The sequence below is a fragment of the Bombyx mandarina genome, chromosome 28, assembly GCF_030267445.1.
Source record: "Bombyx mandarina strain Sakado chromosome 28, ASM3026744v2".
NCBI lineage: Eukaryota > Metazoa > Arthropoda > Insecta > Lepidoptera > Bombycidae > Bombyx > Bombyx mandarina.
In genome coordinates, this window is record NC_143233.1 from 5337756 (window position 1) to 5360255 (window position 22500).

Here is a 22500-nt window from a genome sequence, read left to right on the forward strand (position 1 = left end):
AACATACATAAAAAATCCACAGCATGTACATATTATGCAGATGGCAACGGACCGGACGCACTGGACATCAGTTGGAGCGGCCTATGTTCAGCAGTGGACAGTAGACAGGCTGAGATGATGATAATGATGATGTATATATTATTATGTAGGTACGCCCTGTACGGATTGTCCAGACAAATATCTGATGTGATAGTGACAACAATTCCAATGGTTTATTGATAAGCTTATAGTAAATGATTGATGTTCATATGATACAAATGAAATAATGACTGAAAAATGAATTACTTCGATATAAAATACATCCGCATATAATATAAAGTGCGCACTTACCCGTACACGCGCTCTTTAAAAAAATCGCGAACAAAAAAAAAATATCAATATCGATTTTCACATTTTATTTAAACATTGATTTAGATATTTATGTTATACCGAATACAACATACTACTTTTACGTAGCAGCCCTATTGCGTGAAAGATAGAGAGTGTCACGAGTTTTATATCGATAGCGTTGCCTCGTAAAAATTTGTTACAGCCCAAAGAATTTATACACGAAATCGAATGATACAGACCATATTTTATCTTTAGTTTATAACCCGTTTGTCCTTCGTTTTATTGTGGATCCAGATTAGTGAGGGTACGTCGTGGATTACGAATGCACGTATTAATCTGTACAGTATTATTTATATACGTAGGAACAGAATTTATGGATGATCATTCCCGTTCCCGATGACCGAATGGTAATCAGTCGACGTCGCCCAAAACACGTCATTTCGAATCCACTAACGGTGCTTTTAGATACCCCATGCACAGATCATCGTTCTCGTCGAACCCGTCGCTTGCGACGAAGTGCTTGGCGAGTACACTAACCCACAGACACAGTCCACTGATTTTCTCGCCGGATCTTCTCAGTGGGTCGCGTTTCCGATCCGATGGTAGATTCTGTGAAGCACTGCTAGAGCCAGTGCTAGCAGCACCTCCGATTTGAGCCCCGATAGCTCACCTACACGCTAGGGTAACGCTGATATAACCTCTCAAGGCTATCAGCATAGGTAGGAAATAAAAAAAAGCTCTTCTTGTTCAGCGCAAACTAGATAAGGCCATGTACATCTTTTTTTTATTTATTTTATTGCTAGATGGGTGAACGAGCTCACAGCTCACCTGCGGTTAAGTGGTTACTGGAGCCCATAGACATCTACGACGTAAATGCGCCACCCACCTTGAGATATAAGTTCTAAGGTATCAAGTATAGTTACAACGGCTGCCCCACCCTTCAAACCGAAACGCATTACTGCTTCACGGCAGAAATAAACAGGGTGGTGGTACCTAACCGCGCGGACTCACAAGAGGTCTTACCACCAGTAGGAACAGTTTTACAACCGCTGTCGCAGCTTTCGAGCTGGAACGTATTGCTTTGCGGCTGAATGGTGACTACCCGCGTTGGGGTACCATCAGCACATGTCAGTTGGCGATCATAACGAGAGGTGAAATGGTATTTGGTTAATACGCGACATTTATCTTTGTAATTAAAGGTGCGTTTTATTTGGTATTAGCATCAACAGTTCGATTTTTTAAATTGAACTTCATTAAAGCTTACTCCATTTAAAAAGCTGAAAAAGTAATTTTGTTGTGGTTTATTTTTTGCAAATTTTAAACATTAAATGGCTCTCCTGTAAACAATTGCGAGATGTCGCTTTAACCAAATAAGCCTTTCAACATTCGATAAAATGTTTGTGAAAATTGAAAACCGGCAAATCTCTACCGAGTCCCATAATCGCATAGTAAAAAGGGTGATATAATTCTACACCAATTTTATTGACCAATCCACGCTTCGAACTGGCTCACACTATACTCGCGGCAAGCCTTGATCAAGTGCTGATACATTCAAAGGGCAAACGAGTGGCACACTTCCCCCTTCACCGGTCCTCGGCTCAATGATTGTTCTATTACAGAAACAAGCGATGCTGGTACGTCAGCTGGAAGAAGAGCTGAGGATGAGGATAAGGCAGCCAGCTCCTGAACTCCAACAACAGCTGGAGGCACTGTACGCTGAGAACGAACACCTGCAGAGGGAGATAGCGATATTAAGAGACACTATCAAAGTAAGATAGCTATTTCTTTCTATTCTATTCTATCAGCCCATGGACGTCCACTGCTGGACATAGGCCTCCCCCAAGCCTCGCCACAAAGACCGGTCCTGCGCTGCCAGCATCCAGCGGATCCCCGCGAACCTAAATAGGTCGTCGGCCCACCTTGTGGGAGGCCTACCCACAATAGATAGCTATAGCAGTTAACAATTATAAAGTAAATAATAGTTTAAAAAAACTAACAAAATACGCTTTTATAGAAAATCCAACTGAAAAATAGAAAATAAATTGCAATAAATTTGAATTGAAAATAGTGTAAGAAAAAATGATTTTATTGTAAAAAGAGCGTGGGGTGCATGGTATAAGTAGTTATAAATATTTTATGAACAGATATGAGTAGGTATTTTATCCTGTATAGGTATAATATCCTGAAAAGCACCCTACGCTTTTTTACAATAAAATATTTTTTTCTTACACTATTTTTAATTCAAATTTATTTTCTATTTTTTAGTTGGATTTTCTATAAAAGCGTATTTTGTTAGTTTTATTAAACTATTATTTATTTTTAATTTTTTAGTTGAATTTCAATGTTTTCAATTATTTTTTTTAAATTGAATTTTCATCGGTCCTTAATAAGTATACCAAATTTCGAGTTAATCCGACGTTTTGAAGGGGGTCAAAATCATGTTCAAAGATTCCGTTACATACTAACATACATACGTCTGAAGCTAAAAAAAGCGTATTAAAAATAAGGCATCGTGGGAATGCCGCTAATGCAATCCTATCATGAGAATTTCCATAGTGTGATTCATGTTTTTTTTGAATTCCATGATATATACCGCTACAATTTCAAATTGCTACAACTGTCCGGTCTGTAACTATTCCGAATGAGACTTGCATTCCTGTCTTACGGATAGAAGAATGTCATTCTACAATCATCTTCTTGTCGGTGGTTCCGTCATTATTTTGAGCCCATAGACATCTATAACTTAAATGCGCCACCCACCCTGAAATGTAAGTTCCAAGGTCTCAAGTACAGTTACAACGGCTGCCCCACCTTTTAAACCGAAACGCATTACTGCTTCACGGCAGAAATAGGCAGGGTGGTGGTACCTACCCGTGCGGACTCACAAGAGATCCTACCACCAGTAATTACGCAAATTATAATTTTGCAGGTTTGATTTTTATTACACGATGTTATTCCTTCACCGTGGAAGTCAATTGTGAACATTTGTCGAGTACGTATTTCATTAGAAAAATTGGTACCCGCCTGAGATTCGAACACCGGTGCATCGCTCAACACGAGTGCACCGGACGTCTTATCCCTTAGGCCACGACAACTTCAAAAGCTGGTACCTACCCGCGCGGATTCACAAGAGGTCCTACCACCAATAATACCACCAGTAATTTCTTCGCTCACTCCCCTCTTACACATATCGTCTTTCACGCAATCCAACCATTTTTTCTTATTACCTCTTCCTCTAAATTTAAGACTATACAGAGTGTAATTTGGAGCTAAAGAACGTCTGAAAAGTGCACTAGAACATAAGACTGTAGGTGTTTAGGATACATTAGGTAAGTTTATTAATATAGGGAGCGATTGATCTGTCAAAACTGTTTCATTTTCTGTAGGAATTGGAACTGCGAATCGAAACACAGAAGCAAACGCTGCAAGCGAGAGACGAGAGCATCAAAAAACTACTCGAAATGCTCCAGAACAAAGGCATGGGTATGCTTTTTGGTAATTTTTTTCAAACTTCATTCCCGAATCCAAACGACGTAACTACAATTCGTATACATTTCAGGTAAGGAGGAAGAACGTCAGATGTTCCAACAGATGCAGGCGATGGCCCAGAAGCAGGTGAATATTGATTTGCTTATTATCGCATGTACCCATAGTAAAATTTCTAATGCTTTCAAATGTTCCATTAGAAATTTCACTATGTTTATGAGCTTCTGAATGGAGTCGTATTAAAATGCACGTCATCGCTTCCCTATACGTATTTATGTATGTGTGTATGATATGTATATTCAGCATTGTAACGTGGGCGTTTTATTTTGTGATACCTTCATCATCGTCACTGTGTCTGTTAGCCGTATTTAGTTTACTTTCATTCATTTCCTAAGCCGATGTCTCTTAGTGTCGCGACACGTGTTCCGTGACGGACCCTAAATATCGCCTACACTCAACTCTCGCTTGTCACCGTCGCGAACTATCGCCTCTTCTATCTTCACTTGTATCCCGAGCACCGCTCCGTTTACTTTCTCAGCTCCAACCAGCCACGACACGACGTCCACTCCCACCGCAACCCCTGCTCCAACAACAATCCACATATCGAACCGATTTCTCAGATTCCGCCCGTACACGAAGGAAGTTTTACAATATCGACACGAACACGATAAATCACGACATTGCATGTTTAGCAGCTCATTTTGTCCCCGTCACACGAAACTTAGAGGATGTCTGTCTCGATTTAATTAAATCATTGGAGATCATGTCGAGCATTCATAGCTTAGAGAACAAAATTGTTTTGTGGCCGCCTCGCTGTGGGGCTGCGGGCTCTCGTGGTGGTCGCGCAGCCCCAGCGAGGCGCGGCGGGACGCGTACCGTAGACAGCCGCGGGCGGCGGCGGCGGCTGACCGTCTCGCGTGCTGGCAGGAGCTCAAGGCGACGGCGGACACGCTGCGGGCGCTGCAGGCCCAGCTGGAGCGCGCGCTGGCCGCGGCGGGCCTGCCGGGGGGCAGCGCGGGCGCCACGCTCACCGCCGTGCTCGAGACCAAGGAAGCGCGCATCGCGACCCTCGAGCGGCAGGTCGCGTTGCTCGAGAGCGAGCTGGCCGCGCTCGTGTCGCCGCCGCCGCCCTCCTCCCACGCCTCGCTATACGATAAGGCCGACCCTCCCTTCAAGAGACAAGTAAGTTTTCTGCTGAACGACGTGCGGGTGATGAAGGACGGGCGCACCAGCGCGCCGCCGGCGAGGCTGCGGCCGGCGCTGCGGCCCCCGCCCCGCGCGCCGCCCTACTCTAGCGCCACCACTCTGTGACTCCGCCTCGTCGATCGACCTCTACCGTGTCAATTTATCGCTTTAAGTCCGAACTTAGCCGAAGTCGCCGACTGTGTTGGATCCTTATATTTTTATGTGAACTTGTTCGTTGTTAAAGCTACATATTTTTATTAAATCTAGAGACGTATTATATATTTGAAAGATGTCAAAGAACTATTTTTGTTAATTAGGGCTTTAGAGAGAAAGAAAGAGAGAGAGATAACGTTTTAGAATTAGATGTAATCTGTACGATACGTGAGACGTGTGAGATCGAGAGCGGTAGACGCGGAACTTGAGTATATAAGATAGACTGACAAAGACTGTCGCAGCTTGAGGTCATATACCGAACTGGCCGAGTGCATTACGATTTCCATGATCGCTTTATGATTTATTGATCATGTCGCTGCTTTCGGTGTTGATCACCTCATACCGGCGGCGGCTTGGTGCCGCGTCATACGTCATCTACATCTAGAGTAGATCTCATCACGACCCGACCTCTCCATTTAGCAGTCACACGCCCATCAGTCTGTCTCACAGTAACGATAGATAAATGTATCACAACGTATGCGCCCGTGCATTCTCCAACATGTGTTCTATCGGATCATCCTACGTTAGTGCGTGCGATACTGGGAAACTTTCTTGTTGCTCAACGAAGCTAACTAATATTTAACTAGTTTATAGTGTTGAAAGTTTTCCAGCTATTATTTAATATAACTAAAATGTCCATTAGTATATTGACGATGGGTTGTTTTTTATATATAACGACGCTTACATTGGACTGAAATGTTAGCATGTCGAATTTATATTAACGATAGTCTCGTTAGCTATTATCGGAATGTCTTCCTCGGCACTGTTAATATTATATATATATATATATATATATATATGTCGTGTGTTCAATCATAGTGCTGGAAACATTTCGTTGTAATCTAAATATATACTATAGAATATTGACACAAGCTTACGTGGTTCAAATATCGTTACTAAACACATTAAAACTACTAACATGTGTGTGTGATAATGTATTATCGATTTCAATATAATCAAGTAGTTTTTGGGTTACATCAGAATCATTTCCGCCATCACTGTTGCCTAAGTAGATAGTTTTTTTTTTTTTTCTATAAATGTTTTTTGAGGAACGTGGTGGTTTTTGATTTAAATCTTCGTTCTACTAATCATGTTTGGATTTTATTCAATTTTTACATCGACTTTGGGACGGATGGAATATTACGCAGCTGGACGAATTCCGGTTGGAGATACAGAGACGGGACCAGGAGATCCTGGCGATGGCCGCGAAGATGAAGGCTCTGGAGGAACAGCATCAGGATTACCAGCGCCATATTGCGGTTCTCAAGGAATCGCTATGTGCTAAAGAGGAGCACTATAGTATGCTTCAGACAGACGTGAGTAATCGAAATTGTTAACTTCGAAAATCGATCTTAAGTTCTTAATTTTACATGCGATTTTATCATGTATTTATTAACGGGTCGGTGCCATTCTATTTTCTAAGCAAATCTGTACCTAATAATTGTTCATTAAGTCTGTTAGCTCTAATGGAGTATATACATGAAACCAATGAGTGGCGACAGTAACAGAGTCGCATAACTACACCATAAACGAGCTTAGGAATAAACCAAAGCGCTGACGAAGCAGATGAAAGGGCGGTCTTAGGTTTAGCGTTAGCCTGTCACGGAAGAACCTTTACTCTGAGTCAGTACTTTGTCAACGACGCCAGTCACTGGATCAATTTAAATTTGTTGTAACCGTCGATAATGGAATATATTTAATCCTGTTTTTATGGCACAATTACGTTTTGAGAGTCTGTTATTGTGAAATTTAAAATATCTAACAAAACGTTACTTGGAGAAAAAATATATAAGGGAACTAACTACATAAAATTTGAATGGTGAAATTATTAAAAATAAATTCGCAAGCAGCTTAGTTAAAGTATCAGATGCTAATTGCATAAGCCAAATCAAAAACCTACTATGCCACGATAAAGAATAAGAAATAAGATAAATTTTCGAAAATACAAAAAAAAAACTGTTTTTTTCCCCTACCTATGCTGATAGCCTTGAGAGGCTATTTCAGCTTCTCCTTGACGTGTAGGTGAGCAACCGGAGTGTTGCTAACACTGACCCCAGCAAGAGCAGTGCTTCGCAGAATCTACCACCGGATCGGAAACGCGACCCACTGAGAAGATGCGGCGAGAAACTTAGCGGGCTGTGTCTGTGGGTTAAGAATAATTGTACATACGCGTGTGTTCGACTTTCCGAGGGATGATTATTAAAATAAACTTGGATTAGAAAAAACTTGTATATTAAAGTAAAAAATCAATAATCTACGGATGCAGTGTCACTTATGACAAGGGTATCATGACAACGGATTTGCGTATTACAGCGCTCTCTAGTGACGGTTTTAGGAGTTGGAAGAAACAGGGTGAACATTCCGCCCACCATGAACTACAAAAGTTCATAGCCAACAATGAGGCCATCAAATTTTACATGTACAATTAACATCTCCATGAAACCGTAACATTTTAACCTAATAGTAATCAATAAAGAACTGCTCAACATGAACTAAATATAAACTTACACATTAAAGAAACCATAATAACGACAAAGTTCAGTCAAGGGTTGCTTTTAAACAGTTCGTACTTACTTACAACTAAACAATAACAAAATACTTAATAGCTGATGCATCCAAAGATACATTTAAGTTACATACATTACATGAAATATCTACAGTTATTCAGGTAAGTAATGTTAAAAAGCGATAGGCAAAATGCAAAGTTTGGAGACTGGTCTTACAATTTTAGATTTCTTACATTTGATAGTACCCTTGTGACATTATCTGGAAGTCAGTATGCTCTGGTACGACCTTGACCATTCGATACATCTTAACTATGTCCGCTGCGAAACATATAGGATAAGTACGCCATTTCATAATTATGTGTCGTAACTCTGGTTGAAGCCTTGGACCTACCAATAAATCATTGTTCAATGACTTGCCGCTGGTACCCTTACACGAAGCGTCGAAAACAACGCCGACCTTCGTTGTACTTTTGTCCTCGCGAACAACCAACTGCATGATGAGGTAGATAAACGCATCCTGGCTTAGCAGCTTCTTGTTTGTCATTAATTACTTCTATATGATTCATAGCCAGGTGGCTACATTTATTACCTTGGATTATTCTTGCTTCAAGAATGGATTATTTTCAAGTTTCTTCTTGAGCAAGTGGATTGTTGTCGCGAAAAGGAAGACCTACAACATAACGACCCAAACTGTCCCTAGTTGTAGTGGATTCAAAGTATCTTTCACAGGATACTTCTTCCTTGGATAAAAGTGGATGATGCTAGTCAGTTTCAATCTCCCAGAACTGACGCAGCAAATCATTGATTGAGTTGTCATGGGTATGTGCGCTAATAATGTAAGGAGTATCCCCACTAACTTAAACTCGTCCCGACAGGATCCATCCCAGCTGTGTATTTTGAGCTGTCAAGGTTCCAGGTGGATTTCTCAATATGCCTTCTGACAAAACCTGACCATACACATCAGCGCCCAGTAGAAGATCTATATTGCTTGGTGTACCATATCCTGGATCAGCCATCTGCAATTGCAACAATACCGGCCAATCCTGAAATTGAATTTGCTGTGAAGGAAGAGTGGATGTTAGGCAGTTTAAAACATAGGCTTGAACGGGATAGCTAAAAGAGTTATATGTGGACTGTACTTTAAATTGAACCATATGTTTTACTGAAATACTAGATTTTTCTCCTCCTAAACCAGATATGGTACTTAGAACTGGCAACCTTCAAAGCTGCAAAAGTTGAACTGCGTGTTCACTAATAAACGAGGCTTGAGAGCCCTGATCCAACAATGCCCTAAGTGTGTGATACATACCCTTGTTGGATACATAAACTAATGCGCTAGCTAACATTACTTGACTACTTGATCTCATTTCACTGTTAGAAAAATGGCTGACAACACGCTCCACGTGATCCGCTGCCTGCGGTTCTTGTGCTGGCTCCCGCTGTTGATTAGTGGGCTGACTAGGACCCGCCAGGGTCGGATTGTGAGTGCCGCCTTCCTGGTGCAGCAGCGAGTGATGACGTTGGCCACAGCACCGACAAGCCGTGCGTCGTTTGCACTGTGTTACCGAATGGTTAGCTCCGAAGCAATTGAAACACAGTTTTCTCTTCTGGATGAAGTCCCGGCGATTCCCGATGGCTTCTTGTACAAATTTCTTGCATTGATCAAGCAAGTGATGTCCCGAACAGAATGGGCAGGATACAGACGTCGTCACGCTGAACACCTTCGGTTTATCCGCTGCATCTTTGCCTCTAAACTCTCTTCTTTGGTTTGGTTCTAAAAACTCGAGTGCTCGATATCTTGATTCCAGGAATGATTGGAACTCGCTTAGTGTAGGCAATCGATCAGCCTGTTCGCTTAGTTTTTGTTCCCATTGTTTCTGGGATTCATTATCCAATTTTATTGTGATGAGATATATAATCAGGATGTCCCATGTCGATACAGGTATACCAAGGTTAGATAAAGCGTGCAAGCAATCATTTGTCGTATCGAGTATTTGTTTAACACCGTTGGATGACTCTGAAGATAAAGCCCTTTTGCCCACCAGCCTGGCCAGAATGCTGTTCGCGATGTAACGTTTGTTATTGTACCTTTTGTTTAATAGCTATATTCGTTATTTTCGCATCCCAATATAACATTCTGGTGATTTTCTTCAAACTAACCAGTGTTGTTCCAATAATTGCAATCTCGTTTCGATATATTCCCTTGTTATTCTAGACGCAGGTGACTTTTTGAAATTAATCTTTGCCTTAAATATCTTATTTTGAATATCGGTTTTTTAATATAACTGTCCGGGCCCATTCTTCACATTCACTAGTACTTAGCAACGAAATAGTTTTGTGTTAATTACGGTTTGTAACATTCTTTGCACTTAAAATTGTTGTTTATCATTAGTTGTTTTCTTATCCGGCTCGAAGGACCATGTTCGACTTTCCGAGGGATGATTATTAAAATAAACTTGGATTAGAAAAAACTTGTATATTAAAGTAAAAAATCAATAATCTACGGATGCAGTGTCACTTATGACAAGGGTATCATGACAACGGATTTGCGTATTACAGCGCTCTCTAGTGACGGTTTTAGGAGTTGGAAGAAACAGGGTGAACAGCGTGCTTGCAGCGTTATATGTGAACGTTCTTCCCGGAACTTCTCAGTGGGTCGCGATTCCGATCCGGTGGTAGATTCTGCGAAGCACTAGCTCTTGCTAGGGCTAGTGTTAGCAAATTCTCTCAGGTTGAGCCCGTGAGCTCACCTACCCGTCCACGCGAATCTGAAATAGCCCCAAGCTACCAGCGAACAGGTAGATGAAATGTGAACGTAGGGATAGTCTACATACAAATAAAGTTATCTTCATCATCATCGTGAAGAAAATTGAAAAATTTATTTATTTCTTCAAAACACCTCATTGCTACCATTGTTTCTTGCGATCCAATGGGTCACTGTTGGAGTAAGCTAATCAAATCGTTCAAAGATACTTACATTCGGATAATATTTAAATGTATCAGGATTTTTTCTTGTAATATTATTTTTTTGGGTAAAAGAGAACGTGTGATGGATATTTGGGATGAAATTTTGTGCAAAATTGGCATTCTGAATACAAAATTGAAATAATCGAAATTAAATCATGTCCAAATTTTGGGAAACGTATCGATCCATAAATCTTATCCATTAGGTGGAAGAATTGAAAGCAAGACTGGATGAGAAGAGTAGAATGGTCGAGAAGAAAACCGCCGCGACTCTGGCTGCGGCTCATGAGCTGGCCGAACTGAGAGACCATTCCGAAATCAAGGACCGAAAGATCAACGTGCTCCAACGAAAGGTTTGTTACAGGAATCGCGCTGCTTGAAACCTTTATGAAATCTTTGAGTAAGCAAGGAATAGTGCTAAATTTGTTGAACTCATTCGCGACGGACATTCTGTTTTAATAGAACCTCTTAGATGTATATTCGTCTCTTTCATACATTAAGTCAAATGGATGTTACGACTTCCGCCCGACGGAGAAGTTGCGAGGGAGATGCGAAAGAGCATTATAGCATGTCGTTCCATACTTACAGTGTCCACCAGAAATAATTTAAGCTGTGCAAAAGGTAGTTGACTGATTTTGATAATACTAAAATCAAAAGACTGATTGATTTTAAATTATATTTTTTAAAATCCAACTGATTTATGATAAAGTTTTTTTTTAGGTTGAGATTCTGTTGCGTATTTTTTTATTCTACTAGACAAACATTAGTATGAAACTTCTGTGGTACTATTGACCATTGACTTCAATGTACAAAATAGCGCGTTCTCTTTATAATGTGAAGCTAAACACTCATAGGTGCCTTGTTTCTGTACAAGTGTTTACTATAAATTCACTGATTCAATTTAGCTGAGATTAGTTTTATACAAAACCCTAAAATATTCTCAGCTAATCCGTTGGATGTATTTGAATAAGTCCTCTTAGTTGAAACAAAAAATATAAATGGGATTACTTCAGCTGTATCAGGTAAAATAGGAACACACGTAGCAGCCATTATATTATAGAATTGAAACATAGAACTCATGACTTCAGGTGGGTGTGGCGACATTAACATTGGTAATGACAATGGATTTCGATAATGATTCACTCGTCTAAGCAATAAAAATACAGTGGACCAAATATAACGACATAGTTAAAAACGGAAAATGAATTTTAATACTCAAAGATTTTATAATAGGCGTGAGCAATGCGGATTTCAATTTCAATATCTTCGATGCATTTGAAAGTAAAAAAAATTATAATTGTTTTAGAACTAGTAAAGATAACGTAAGACTTGAAATTTGTTTTGTGTATATATATGTAACAGTAGCTTTTTTTATGTAATATATCTACTTATTTCTCACTGCATTTATTTTGTAATATATAATATATTTCCCAATACAACTTTACCCAAGTTTTATTTCGATATAAATAATCACGAATAGTAGTAATTTAGCAAACATAATTCGTTTAAATTTGGAATGTTTCAAATTCAAATAGAGATGTTCTTAATAATTCCGATGGCACCCTCAAAGCCCAATTAATATCCCGACTGATTCATCTCAATAAATATCATATGAAAACAAATTTTGTTTGGAACTAATTACAAACAATTTTAAACAAATAAGTTCTCTAAAAACTACATTAGTTAAGAACTAAAATGCAATATAGCTTCCAGCGTCAATGATGACGTATCACATATCAGCAATAGTCACATAAAAGCATTAAGATAGCGTGTTGCGCACAGAAAATGCACATTTTTACACTAAATTGCATTATTGTATCAAATAGAAACTAGTATCCTCAATGAGCAAAAAACTTATCAAACCAAATGAGCTCAAAACAAACGTAGAACAAATCAGCGTCTAAGATTTCACTTGTCCTAATCTCGCTGGTTCAACATGATTTATCGAATCGATATTGTAGTTTCGTTTATTTTTAAGTTTAACAATCCAGATGAGGTCAACCTTACCTTAAAGACAGAAGGCCTTGTATTCAACCAATAAGAATAGAATTGAATGGCAGGGTCAAATAGGAAATACACCGAAATCGGAAACTCTTGTTACATTATTTATCCTGAAGATCAACCGACATAAAAATACTGGGATGTTGCTAGTATATTTGATGGTATTTAGTAGTGCCAATACCGGGCTCACCAACATTATAGGGCAGACCAGATAAATAGTTGAATGAATCCTAAAGTTACCCTATTAAGTTATACGACCAACGTTGGCCAAATGGCCGCTGTGCTCTTATTATGCCATGCGCCAGATTTCGATTATTGATCTGAGATTTTTTTTGTTCATTTGTTAAAAACATTTACGTATTCGGGATCTCGGTAAAAAAAAGGGCTTACTGGACAACTACTAAAGCCGTTGATTTTGAAATATTGATAATTTTTTTATGTTTTTCTCATAATTCCAAAATTCGGAAGATCCCACTGGGTCTACTTTAGAACTGAAATACAAAGATCCATTTCCCCAAGGGCTACGAGTTATTAATTATTCAATGCACATGTCCACTGCGTAAATTAATGAAATCTTCCTGGATACGTGCCCCAAAAGGTCCAGCTTAAAATGAAACATAAATTTTGGGTAGATATATATACGCACCTTCCAAAGATAACCTGTTTCATTTACAACCAACCTAATTACCTTTATCTTGTAAGTCATTTATATTCCTTTTGTAGTCTCGTCCTACCCGGGATTTTGTTTTCAATTCTATTTCTATCTTGTTAATTGAATCGGCTTGTGGTAGATCGATTTATTGTGATGTACGCTAGTTATTTTTTTTTAAGGTATGTATTTATTATTTTGGTTTTCTTTATTTATTGTTTTTATGCTTGATATGATTTTTACTCAACTATTATTTCAGTGTTTGGTTATTAAAGTTATTACAAACAGAACATATAGTTATTAAATAATTAAATTGCAGATTGAGAATCTAGAAGATCTACTGAAGGAAAAAGATAACCAAGTTGACATGGCCAGAGCTAGATTGAATGCAATGCAAGCGCACCACTGTTCTTCCGAAGGAGCACTATCTTCCCTCGAAGAAGTTATAGGAGACAAAGAAAAACAAATTCAACAACTCAGAGAGCAGAGAGACAGAGCCGAACATGAGAAGAACGAAGAGAGAGAACTCCACGAAAGAGAAATAGCGGAATATAAAATGAAACTGCACGCGTTAGAGAGCGAAGTAGAAAAGCTCGGCGCAAGACTAGAAAGAGCTCAGGCGGAAAAAGATAGACTTGAAGCTAAGCTGGAAAGCTCACAATCTGAACTTGGCAAATCTAAAGCTGAGTTAGATAAAGCTGCAAGCGAAGTGGGACGTTCTGGTGCGGACTGGGAAGCTGCTAAGCAACGTCTGGCAAGGCTCGAACTGGAAAACGAAAGACTCAAACATGAATTGGAAAGGTCTCAGACAACTTTCGGAAGAAGTACCCTATCTACTTCTCAAGAACTTGATCGGATGCAGGAAAAAGCTGATAAAACATCAGCAGAATTGAGACGTACTCTGGCCGAATTGAGAGTGACTCAGGCTGATGCTGAAAGAGCCAGATCTGAGGCTAGTGGCTTGCAAGACAAATTGGAAAAATCGCAGGGCGAAGTGTACCGTTTAAAGGCGAAGTTGGAAAATGCACAAACTGAACAAGATAGCCTGAAAGAAGAATACGACCGGTAAGTTCTTTGGTATCACTTCTAATTACAATGACCTTAGTATTCAATTATTAATTAAACGTTAAATCAAAACCTGACCGAATTAATTACACATAATTTGTTTTAGCTATGTTTAAATAGTGCCTTTATATTCGACGATACCATAATTTGCCGTAAACCATAAATATTAAATAACATAAAGTAATCCCAACAAATTGTGCACTGGAATGTTCGTGCGACTATATTAAAAGAGTAGCTAGCATGATTGTGTCTTAATTACTAATAAGGTTTGAAAACTTTATAGCCTCCAGTCTTCGATCAGCCGTCTCCATTCAGAAAGAGATAAGGCTATAGCAGAACTAGACAAAGCAAGAGAAGAACTTGAACGTACTCAAGCTACACTTGGCAAAGCACAACTCCAACAAGACAAGCTGCAAGCTTCTCTAGACACAGCTCACTCTGAGATCGACAAGCTACAGGAGAAACTCGATAAATCTGCTGTTGAAGTTAGAAAAGTAAGTTATTCGATGTATTCTAAAATTCGAATCTCAAATCATCTTCTCTCTTCCATTATAGATGAGAATGTGTAGTGTGACGTGTTATTACTAATGATCACTCGTCACTAATCGTCACTAAGGATCAAATAAAATTTTAGCTATAAATACACCTAGAATATTTGTTTTTTTGATGTCGCACTGTAGATATATTTAGTAATTGAAATTTATTTTTATTTTTATGAGAAACGGTATAAAGTTTCAAGGAACTTACCCAAAGAAAGGATTTATGGGTTAGGAAAGTAAAGTTGGTAAAGTCATAGAAATTAAAACGTTCGTAATTTAGATCTCAAATTGAGGCCGTCAGCGCAAATCGTCTTCTCGCATTAAAACTGTATAATCTCAAAACTTACTAATTTTACAGGAGAGCGTTTTAAAGGTTTAACACGTGATATTTTTAATATTAATCATCTTTGCAACATTTGTTTTTTATTTTTTACCAATTACAATATCTGTCTATTAAAGTAAAATAAAATTATGTATTAATTTTGTTAACAGTAGTCAATTAATAGGCAAACTAAAAAAAAACCTAAACTACGCTCTTTTGACAGTATTTATGAGAAAAATACTGGTGATACCAAATGATTCCGCATAGTAACTCAATTTCGAATATTTTAGGAAATTATACACTTTTAATACGAAAAGACGAAATGTGGTCTAAGCATACCATAGTTAATATGGAGATAATGAGATTTCATTTTAATTTCACACTGCTTCGTAGGCAAAAACAATACGCGCGAAAATAATGTTTACAAAGACATCTGTTATCTATAGGGTGAAATTAGGGATAGGCCAGTTTTGCATCAAAACTTGTTATGTTTTGAATAAATTGCAATACATAAATCCGAATATGAAAAATTGTGGCCTAGGCCAACTTTGCGCTGACCGCCTCAATTGTAGTCATAGTTCGCTTTAGATCATCGTAACACTCACAAGTTGTAGATGCAGCTACAACTACGAATTCCAATAAACAGAAATTTTGCTTGTAAGTCAAACCATCCAGCTAAAATTATTGAGAATTAGTATAAACGTAGCATTTACCCTCTAGCATGGTTTCAAACCATAACCAATCAACTAGAAACCTATCACGTGCTATCATGACGGTTAACAAACGAAAACCAATTGCCAAAAACCATGTAACACTGTTTCTTAATCATATTTCGTTCACAGTTCACATTAATACCGCACAAGGGACATAAAAAGAAAAAGGTCGTAAGAGTTCAATTGTAATGAAGCCTCGAGCTTTGAGCTTTGTTTCCGTGAAGCTTTCAAACAGAGCTGTCAATGCTTAGTGCAGTCCTACTAACTGTAAACATTAGTCGAAAAAGTTATGATTACAAAATTTCCAACAATTCAGTTTTATCATCTATCAGATAGATTTTTAGTTCCTTCTGGTGACTAATAATTTCGAAAGCAATCTTGATAGTTATTGTGGTCAATATTTAGGCCAGCTATTATCACACGGACACGCATAAAATTTGACATCTCTGTTTCAAAGTGGTTCAGGCTATTCGCAAATTCAAAATTGTCTTGAAATAGTCATTTAAGCATTGATGTAGTCTGGTCCGGTGCTTTAATTCAACAATAGCTTCCATATTGTTATTTGTGCTGTGAAAATATCCACGTGCTATTTATTACCATTAAACATTCAACTGTCGGCAGGTCACTAATTATGTATCATCGACTTTAAAAATCCACTTTCATAAACTGTTATTTTAATAATCAAATACCGTGAAGTGAATTAAGCATAACTAATGTTTTGGATATGAAAAAAATATGGTTTTTATTTGAATAAATAAAAGATTATCCATTCGTTTCAATAGAATCAGATATAGCTTTGTTTATTTCGTGAATCGCAAAAGTCACAAAACTATTTGCCTGTCCAACTGAATAGAACGGACAATAGGAGAATAGATAGTCAAATCTAAATCTGTGCGAAATTATAATGCCCTTTTTGTTCCCATTAGCTTCAAGTGGATAGAGAGAAACAGGCGTACGATTTCGAGTCCCTGCAGTCACAGTTGGACAAAGCACTGGGTCAAGCGGCCAGACTTCAGAAGGAGCGGGACACGGCACAGCTTGACGCGGACAGATTCCGCGATAAGAATGAAAAAGCTCAGGTATATACTTATAAGTAGTGGCGGCGAACTTATTGGCTTTGTCTCGGTGGTGCAGAAGTTAGCGCCCTAGATTATTTGCGCCGAGGGTCGTGGGTTGGATTCCCACATCGGCCAAACATTCGTCGTTTGCTTTTTGTCTGTGTGTTTATTATCTATATATGTATATATTTGAACGTATATAAATATTTATATCATTCTCTGGTACCCATAACACAGGGAATCCTAATTTGGGTCCGATGACCGTGCGTAATTTGTTGCCAATTATTTATTGTTATCATAACATCACAAAGTCCCTCAGTTCTGGATTCGTTTTTTTATTTTTCTAAGAAAATATGTGCTAAGTATTCACAAACGACCTCCGAGACTAAGGAACGTCTTTTTGAAAGAAAATCAATTGGTCTATGTCTACTTCTGAATCAGTAGTGCTCATGCATTCCGGCTCGAAGGCTGGGATAGTCGTTATACAATTATATTGATACTACGACATCCTATCACAAGGTGAGGAATCTAGTAAACGATCAGTATTAAACGGGGTTGGGGGTAGGGGCGTGAATTATCCTGAGACAACAATAAATTTAAAACAGCATCATATTACTACAACAACAACATACATTTTGGACATATAGTACATAATACTGGTGATTACTGGTGGTAGGACTTCTTGTGGTACCACCACCCTGCCTATTTCTGCCGTGAAGCAGTAATGCGTTTCGGCTTGAAGGGTGGGGCAGCCGTTGTAACTATACTGAGACCTTAGAACTTATATCTCAAGGTGGGTGGCGCATTTACGTTGTGGATGTCTATGGGCTTCAGTAACCACTTAACACCAGGTGGGCTGTGAGCTCGTCCACCCATCTAAGCAATAAAAATAAAAAAATCAATTCGTAAGCAAATGATAATGTCAATTTACATAATTGAAACAAAATTTCAGTCAATCTCCGCCAAAATAAATCCTTAGTGTAAGATCGTTATGCAAATTCTTCAGCAGCAACTCATTAGGGTCGTAACAGACTTCAGATCGTTGAATTAATGAATAATTCGTTCGGTGATTACCTCTTAGCAATGATATAGCTGGATGACGATAATTTTATGACACGCTGATTTTCATCACTTTCATTACGTTAATAAAAACGATAAATTAATGTAAAAAAAGAAGTTTCTTCTAAGGTATGTTGCAGACATAGTTAATTTCGCATAAAGTCTACTAACTTTAGAGTATTCTTACAAACAGACAGACAGGGTCTATGAATTTATTTTTGAAATTTGCATGATTTTTTATTTTAATATACAGATTAATATTTCTTTTTTGTTAAGTCCTTTCGAAGGCTAGAGGGCCCCTGAAAACTACCCTGAATTCTTCAACTGTTATTTTAGGATAATAGGTAATAGGTAAAGCAGTAATGCGTTTCGGTTTGAAGGGTGGGGCAGCCGTTGTAACCACATAACACCAGGTGGGCTGTGAAATCGTCCACCCATCTATGCAATAAAAAAAAGACAGTACATTTCGCGTAAAGTTTAAAAACTTAGGATCTATGAATTTATTTTTGAAATTTGCATGGTTTTATATTTTAACCTACAGATTGATATTTCTTTTTTGTTAATCCCTTTCGAAGGCTAGAGGGCTCCTAAAAACTACCCTGAATTCGTCAACTGTTATTTTAAGATAATTATCCTGGTCACTGATCCGTCTATTCTACTGGTGGTAGAGTGATCCCTCACTTGTCCCACCACGCCCCGTATTTCTGCCGTGAAACATTAATGCGTTTGATTTAAGATAAGGTTCAAATGGAACCGCTTAAATTATTTCATTCACACAACAGTCATTTTTGGGGCTCATCTAAAAGCCCTAAAAGCTCATCTAAAAGCTAATTCGTGCACACGAAACTCCACGTCAATCGAACCGGCCGTGGCGGGTAGCCATCATACAACGCAAGATATTTGACAGATGCCTGAATCTCGCTTACGACATTTTCAAGATAAGCTCGCATATATACAAGTTCCGAACGACAACATCCGGACCCTCAGACACAGCCCACTGAGTTTCTCGCCGGATCTTCTCAGTGGGTCGAGTTTCCGATCCGGTGGTAGAATCTGCGAAGCACGGCTCTTGCTAGGGTTCGTGTTAGCAACGTCCTCAGGTTTGAGCGCCGTGAGCTCGCCTACTAGTTAAGGTTCCGCTGAAAGAGCCTCTCAAGGCTATCAGGTTAGGTAGGAAAAAAAAAAAAAAACCAACATTCGGAGCGTCAGTCTACCGAGCAAATATCACCCGCTTAGTGGAAGATCTTCTCTTTGCCGTTTAAACATTCCAAACCGGTAGATCTTAAAATTTAGTTAGATATCAAGAGTTAGAGCTCATCCTCCTCAAACCGCGAGCTGTATAAAAAATGCTAGATCATAAATTAAATTAACAAAACCTGGCTTTCATGATACCCTATCAAATATTAGCGATCCAAACGTCTAGACAACGAGACGCCATGTCTACGAAATACTTTAGTATGCCTCTTGAGACTCTGCCAATATCTTAAAGGTTAGTTGTTCCTGATGTAAACGCATTTGTTTTGGCATGTCTTGTCGCGATATATGCTCTTTTAAGGCAATTAAAACGAACACATCGAACTTATAATTCCACTCACATTCGTGATTTAGCCATGGTGCTATTATAACAACGTTAAATTCAGATGAAGTATTAAAAATGTCTTTATCACTGACACATCGGAAACCAACGAAATATCTATTCATTACTAGCTGACCCGGCAGACTTCGTAGTGCCTTAATCGATAACTAAAAGACCTAAACTTTTGTATAAAATAAACTTAAAACAAACAAAAGGAATCCTTCGGACGGGGGACACATCAAAGGAAAAACAAAATTATTACTTTTATTTAATTCCGAGCATTGTCGTATTTATTTACATTTTAAACCTTCTCTGGACTTTCACAAATAATTCAAGACCAAAATTAGCCAAATCGGTCCAGCCGCTCTCGAGTTTTAGTGAGGCTAACGAACAGCAATTCATTTTTATATATAGAGAAGATATAGATTTAGGTAAAGTAATAATTGAACTTAATTTAATTAGCGACTGGCATTGCTGATTTCCATGAGCGAAGGTAATCACTTGATAGATATACTCCTCTACCAATAAAAACAAATTTTAAAAACTTAAAAATATAGTAGAGGGTAGGAAACAAAAAAAAAAACAGCTAGCTCTAAAGTGAATGACATACATTAGGATCATAGTCGGTTACATCATAACCCGAAAAATCTGGATAAAAACGACAAACGAAAGCTAAAATCTCCGAAGCGTTTTCTCTCGGTAAAATATATAAAAACCAGACATGTTTACGGCCAATAAAACGTACAGTTATATTGCTTTGACACGAAACTTTCGTGAAAGGCTACGAGAATTTTCCAAAGATTTATCGCGTTCTATACTCCGTGTAGTAGTTTTTATTTTCCTACCTCTGCTGATAGATAGCCTTGAGAGGCTATTTCAGTTTCGCCTTGACGTGTAGATGAGCTCACGGGACTCAAACCGGCGTGTTGCTAACACTGGCCCTAGCAAGAGCAGTGCTTCGGAGTATCTCCCACCGGATCGGAAACGCGACCCACTGAAAAGACCCGGTAAGAAGTTCAGGGGGTAGTAGTACTCTTTGTTATACTGAACGTAGGAAAAACGAGGTATTTAAACAATACTTTTACATTACATTTGAATTATATTTGAAGTTATCGTGGCCTAAAGGATAAGACGCGTGGCTTAGTTGTATCGAGCGATGCAACTACATATATCAGGGTTCAAATTCCGCAGAGAGTTTGCTTAACATCAAAAGTTATAATTTGCGTGAATACTATGCAATTTTAGACGTAGACCTCAAATATCAAGGCTGGGGGCGGTGTCGTAAACCTTATGGGCTCTGGTACTCACTTAACATCATAAGGGCCGTTAGTTCACCCGCGCAGGTAACAAAAAATTTAGGAAAAAGATAGATTAGAACAGAACTGTAGCAATAGTGAATTAACAGACAATACCAACAGAGCCCACAGACATCTACAACGTAAATGCGCCACCCACCTTGTGATATAAGGTCTAAGGTCTCAATATAGTTACAACGGCTACCCCACCCTTCAAACCGAAACGCAAGAAGAAGAAAGGTAAACATTTTTTTTAAACCGAAACCGCAATTTAAGGGGATAAGTTAAACAAAATTCCTATTTCAAATGAAAAAAAAACGAAGACAATTACTTAAAATACTAAATAGAAAATTTTCGATTCAATTTTTTCTCTTTTTTTTTTTCAGAACTTAGTCACTCGTATACAAAAGGAGAGGGATACAGCATTGGCGGAGGCTGCCAGTTGCCGAGAAAGGGCTGAAGCCGCAGCGGCTGCTGCGAACAGAGCGGCCAGGGATAGAGATAGCGCTGTCACCGAACTGGACGTCCTCAGAGAACGATGGGAGAAAGCGCATCAGCAACATCAAAAATTGACGGTAATGCAATTTGTGGTAGGGCCTCTTGTGAGTCCGCACGGGTAGGTACCACCACCCTGCCTATTTCTGCCGTGATGCGTTCCGGTTTGAAGGGTGGGGCAGCCGTTGTAACTATACTGAGACCTTAGAACTTATATCTCAAGGTGGGTGGCGCATTTGCGTTGTAGATGTCTATGGGCTCCAGTAACCGCTTGACCCGTCTAGGCAATAAAAAAAACGCAAATACGAACTGTGCTTGTAACATGTGATGTGTTTTCTAATCTCTTTATCGCTTACATAGTTAACCTGGTGTTGAATGGTCACGAAGTCAACAGACATCAACAACATAAATCTTACCTAGAGACTCTAGTGCTAAGTTTCATTTTTGTATTACAACAGTCGCGCTCTTCAAACTGTAACGCTTAACTGCTTAACGACAGAAATAAGCAGGGTGATCGTGTGAGCTCACAAGAGGCCCTATAATCAGTAGCAGTGTTCCCTCCAGTTTATGTCCTATCTTACTACTGATACTAAACGAACTGCTGGTGTAATGTGAAAATTGCCGTGTCATCTTTTGGCTACATTGGTATGAAATTTAATGATACTCAGGGCAATAAAATTAATCAATAATTAATATATAATTAAAAGCATTCCATAGTTACATTATTAATCGCCGGCCAAGACAGTCTACTTGAAGTCGATGGTTTAATATTAATATCCAACCAACAGACTGGGAACAAAAGTTCACACAATTAATTTCATTGATTCCTATTTAAATATTAGTCTGATCAGCTCCGCTATTCTTTGCAGATGGAACGAGATGATGCTCTAACAGAACTCGAGATATTGAAAGAGAAACTGGACAAAGCTCTTTACTCCACACAAAAAACGATTGAAGAGAAAGAAACAGCGCACAAGGAATATGAGAAAATGCTCGAGAAATACGATAGGTACTCATTATAATTACTTTAGGTTAAACTTTTT

The 22500-nt window shown here is 38.7% G+C and overlaps 1 protein-coding gene across 6 annotated transcripts in view; it reads left to right on the forward strand.

Annotated features, from left to right (window-relative positions):
* The window catches only part of LOC114243796 (uncharacterized), a 70143-nt gene that overhangs the window by 24537 nt on the left and 23106 nt on the right, over positions 1 to 22500 (forward strand). For 4 of the 6 annotated variants that reach the window (XM_028175411.2, XM_028175409.2, XM_028175410.2 and 1 more), the window contains exons 2-12: positions 1950 to 2099; positions 3717 to 3813; positions 3890 to 3945; positions 4744 to 4998; positions 6363 to 6530; positions 10892 to 11038; positions 13655 to 14400; positions 14684 to 14894; positions 16901 to 17053; positions 21349 to 21537; positions 22327 to 22466. In XM_028175411.2, the coding sequence (XP_028031212.2) occupies positions 1950 to 2099; positions 3717 to 3813; positions 3890 to 3945; positions 4744 to 4998; positions 6363 to 6530; positions 10892 to 11038; positions 13655 to 14400; positions 14684 to 14894; positions 16901 to 17053; positions 21349 to 21537; positions 22327 to 22466 (2312 nt within the window). The remainder of the gene's footprint in view (positions 1 to 1949; positions 2100 to 3716; positions 3814 to 3889; positions 3946 to 4743; positions 4999 to 6362; positions 6531 to 10891; positions 11039 to 13654; positions 14401 to 14683; positions 14895 to 16900; positions 17054 to 21348; positions 21538 to 22326; positions 22467 to 22500) is intronic. The other 2 variants (XM_028175412.2, XM_089739205.1) reach the window with 1 other exon arrangement.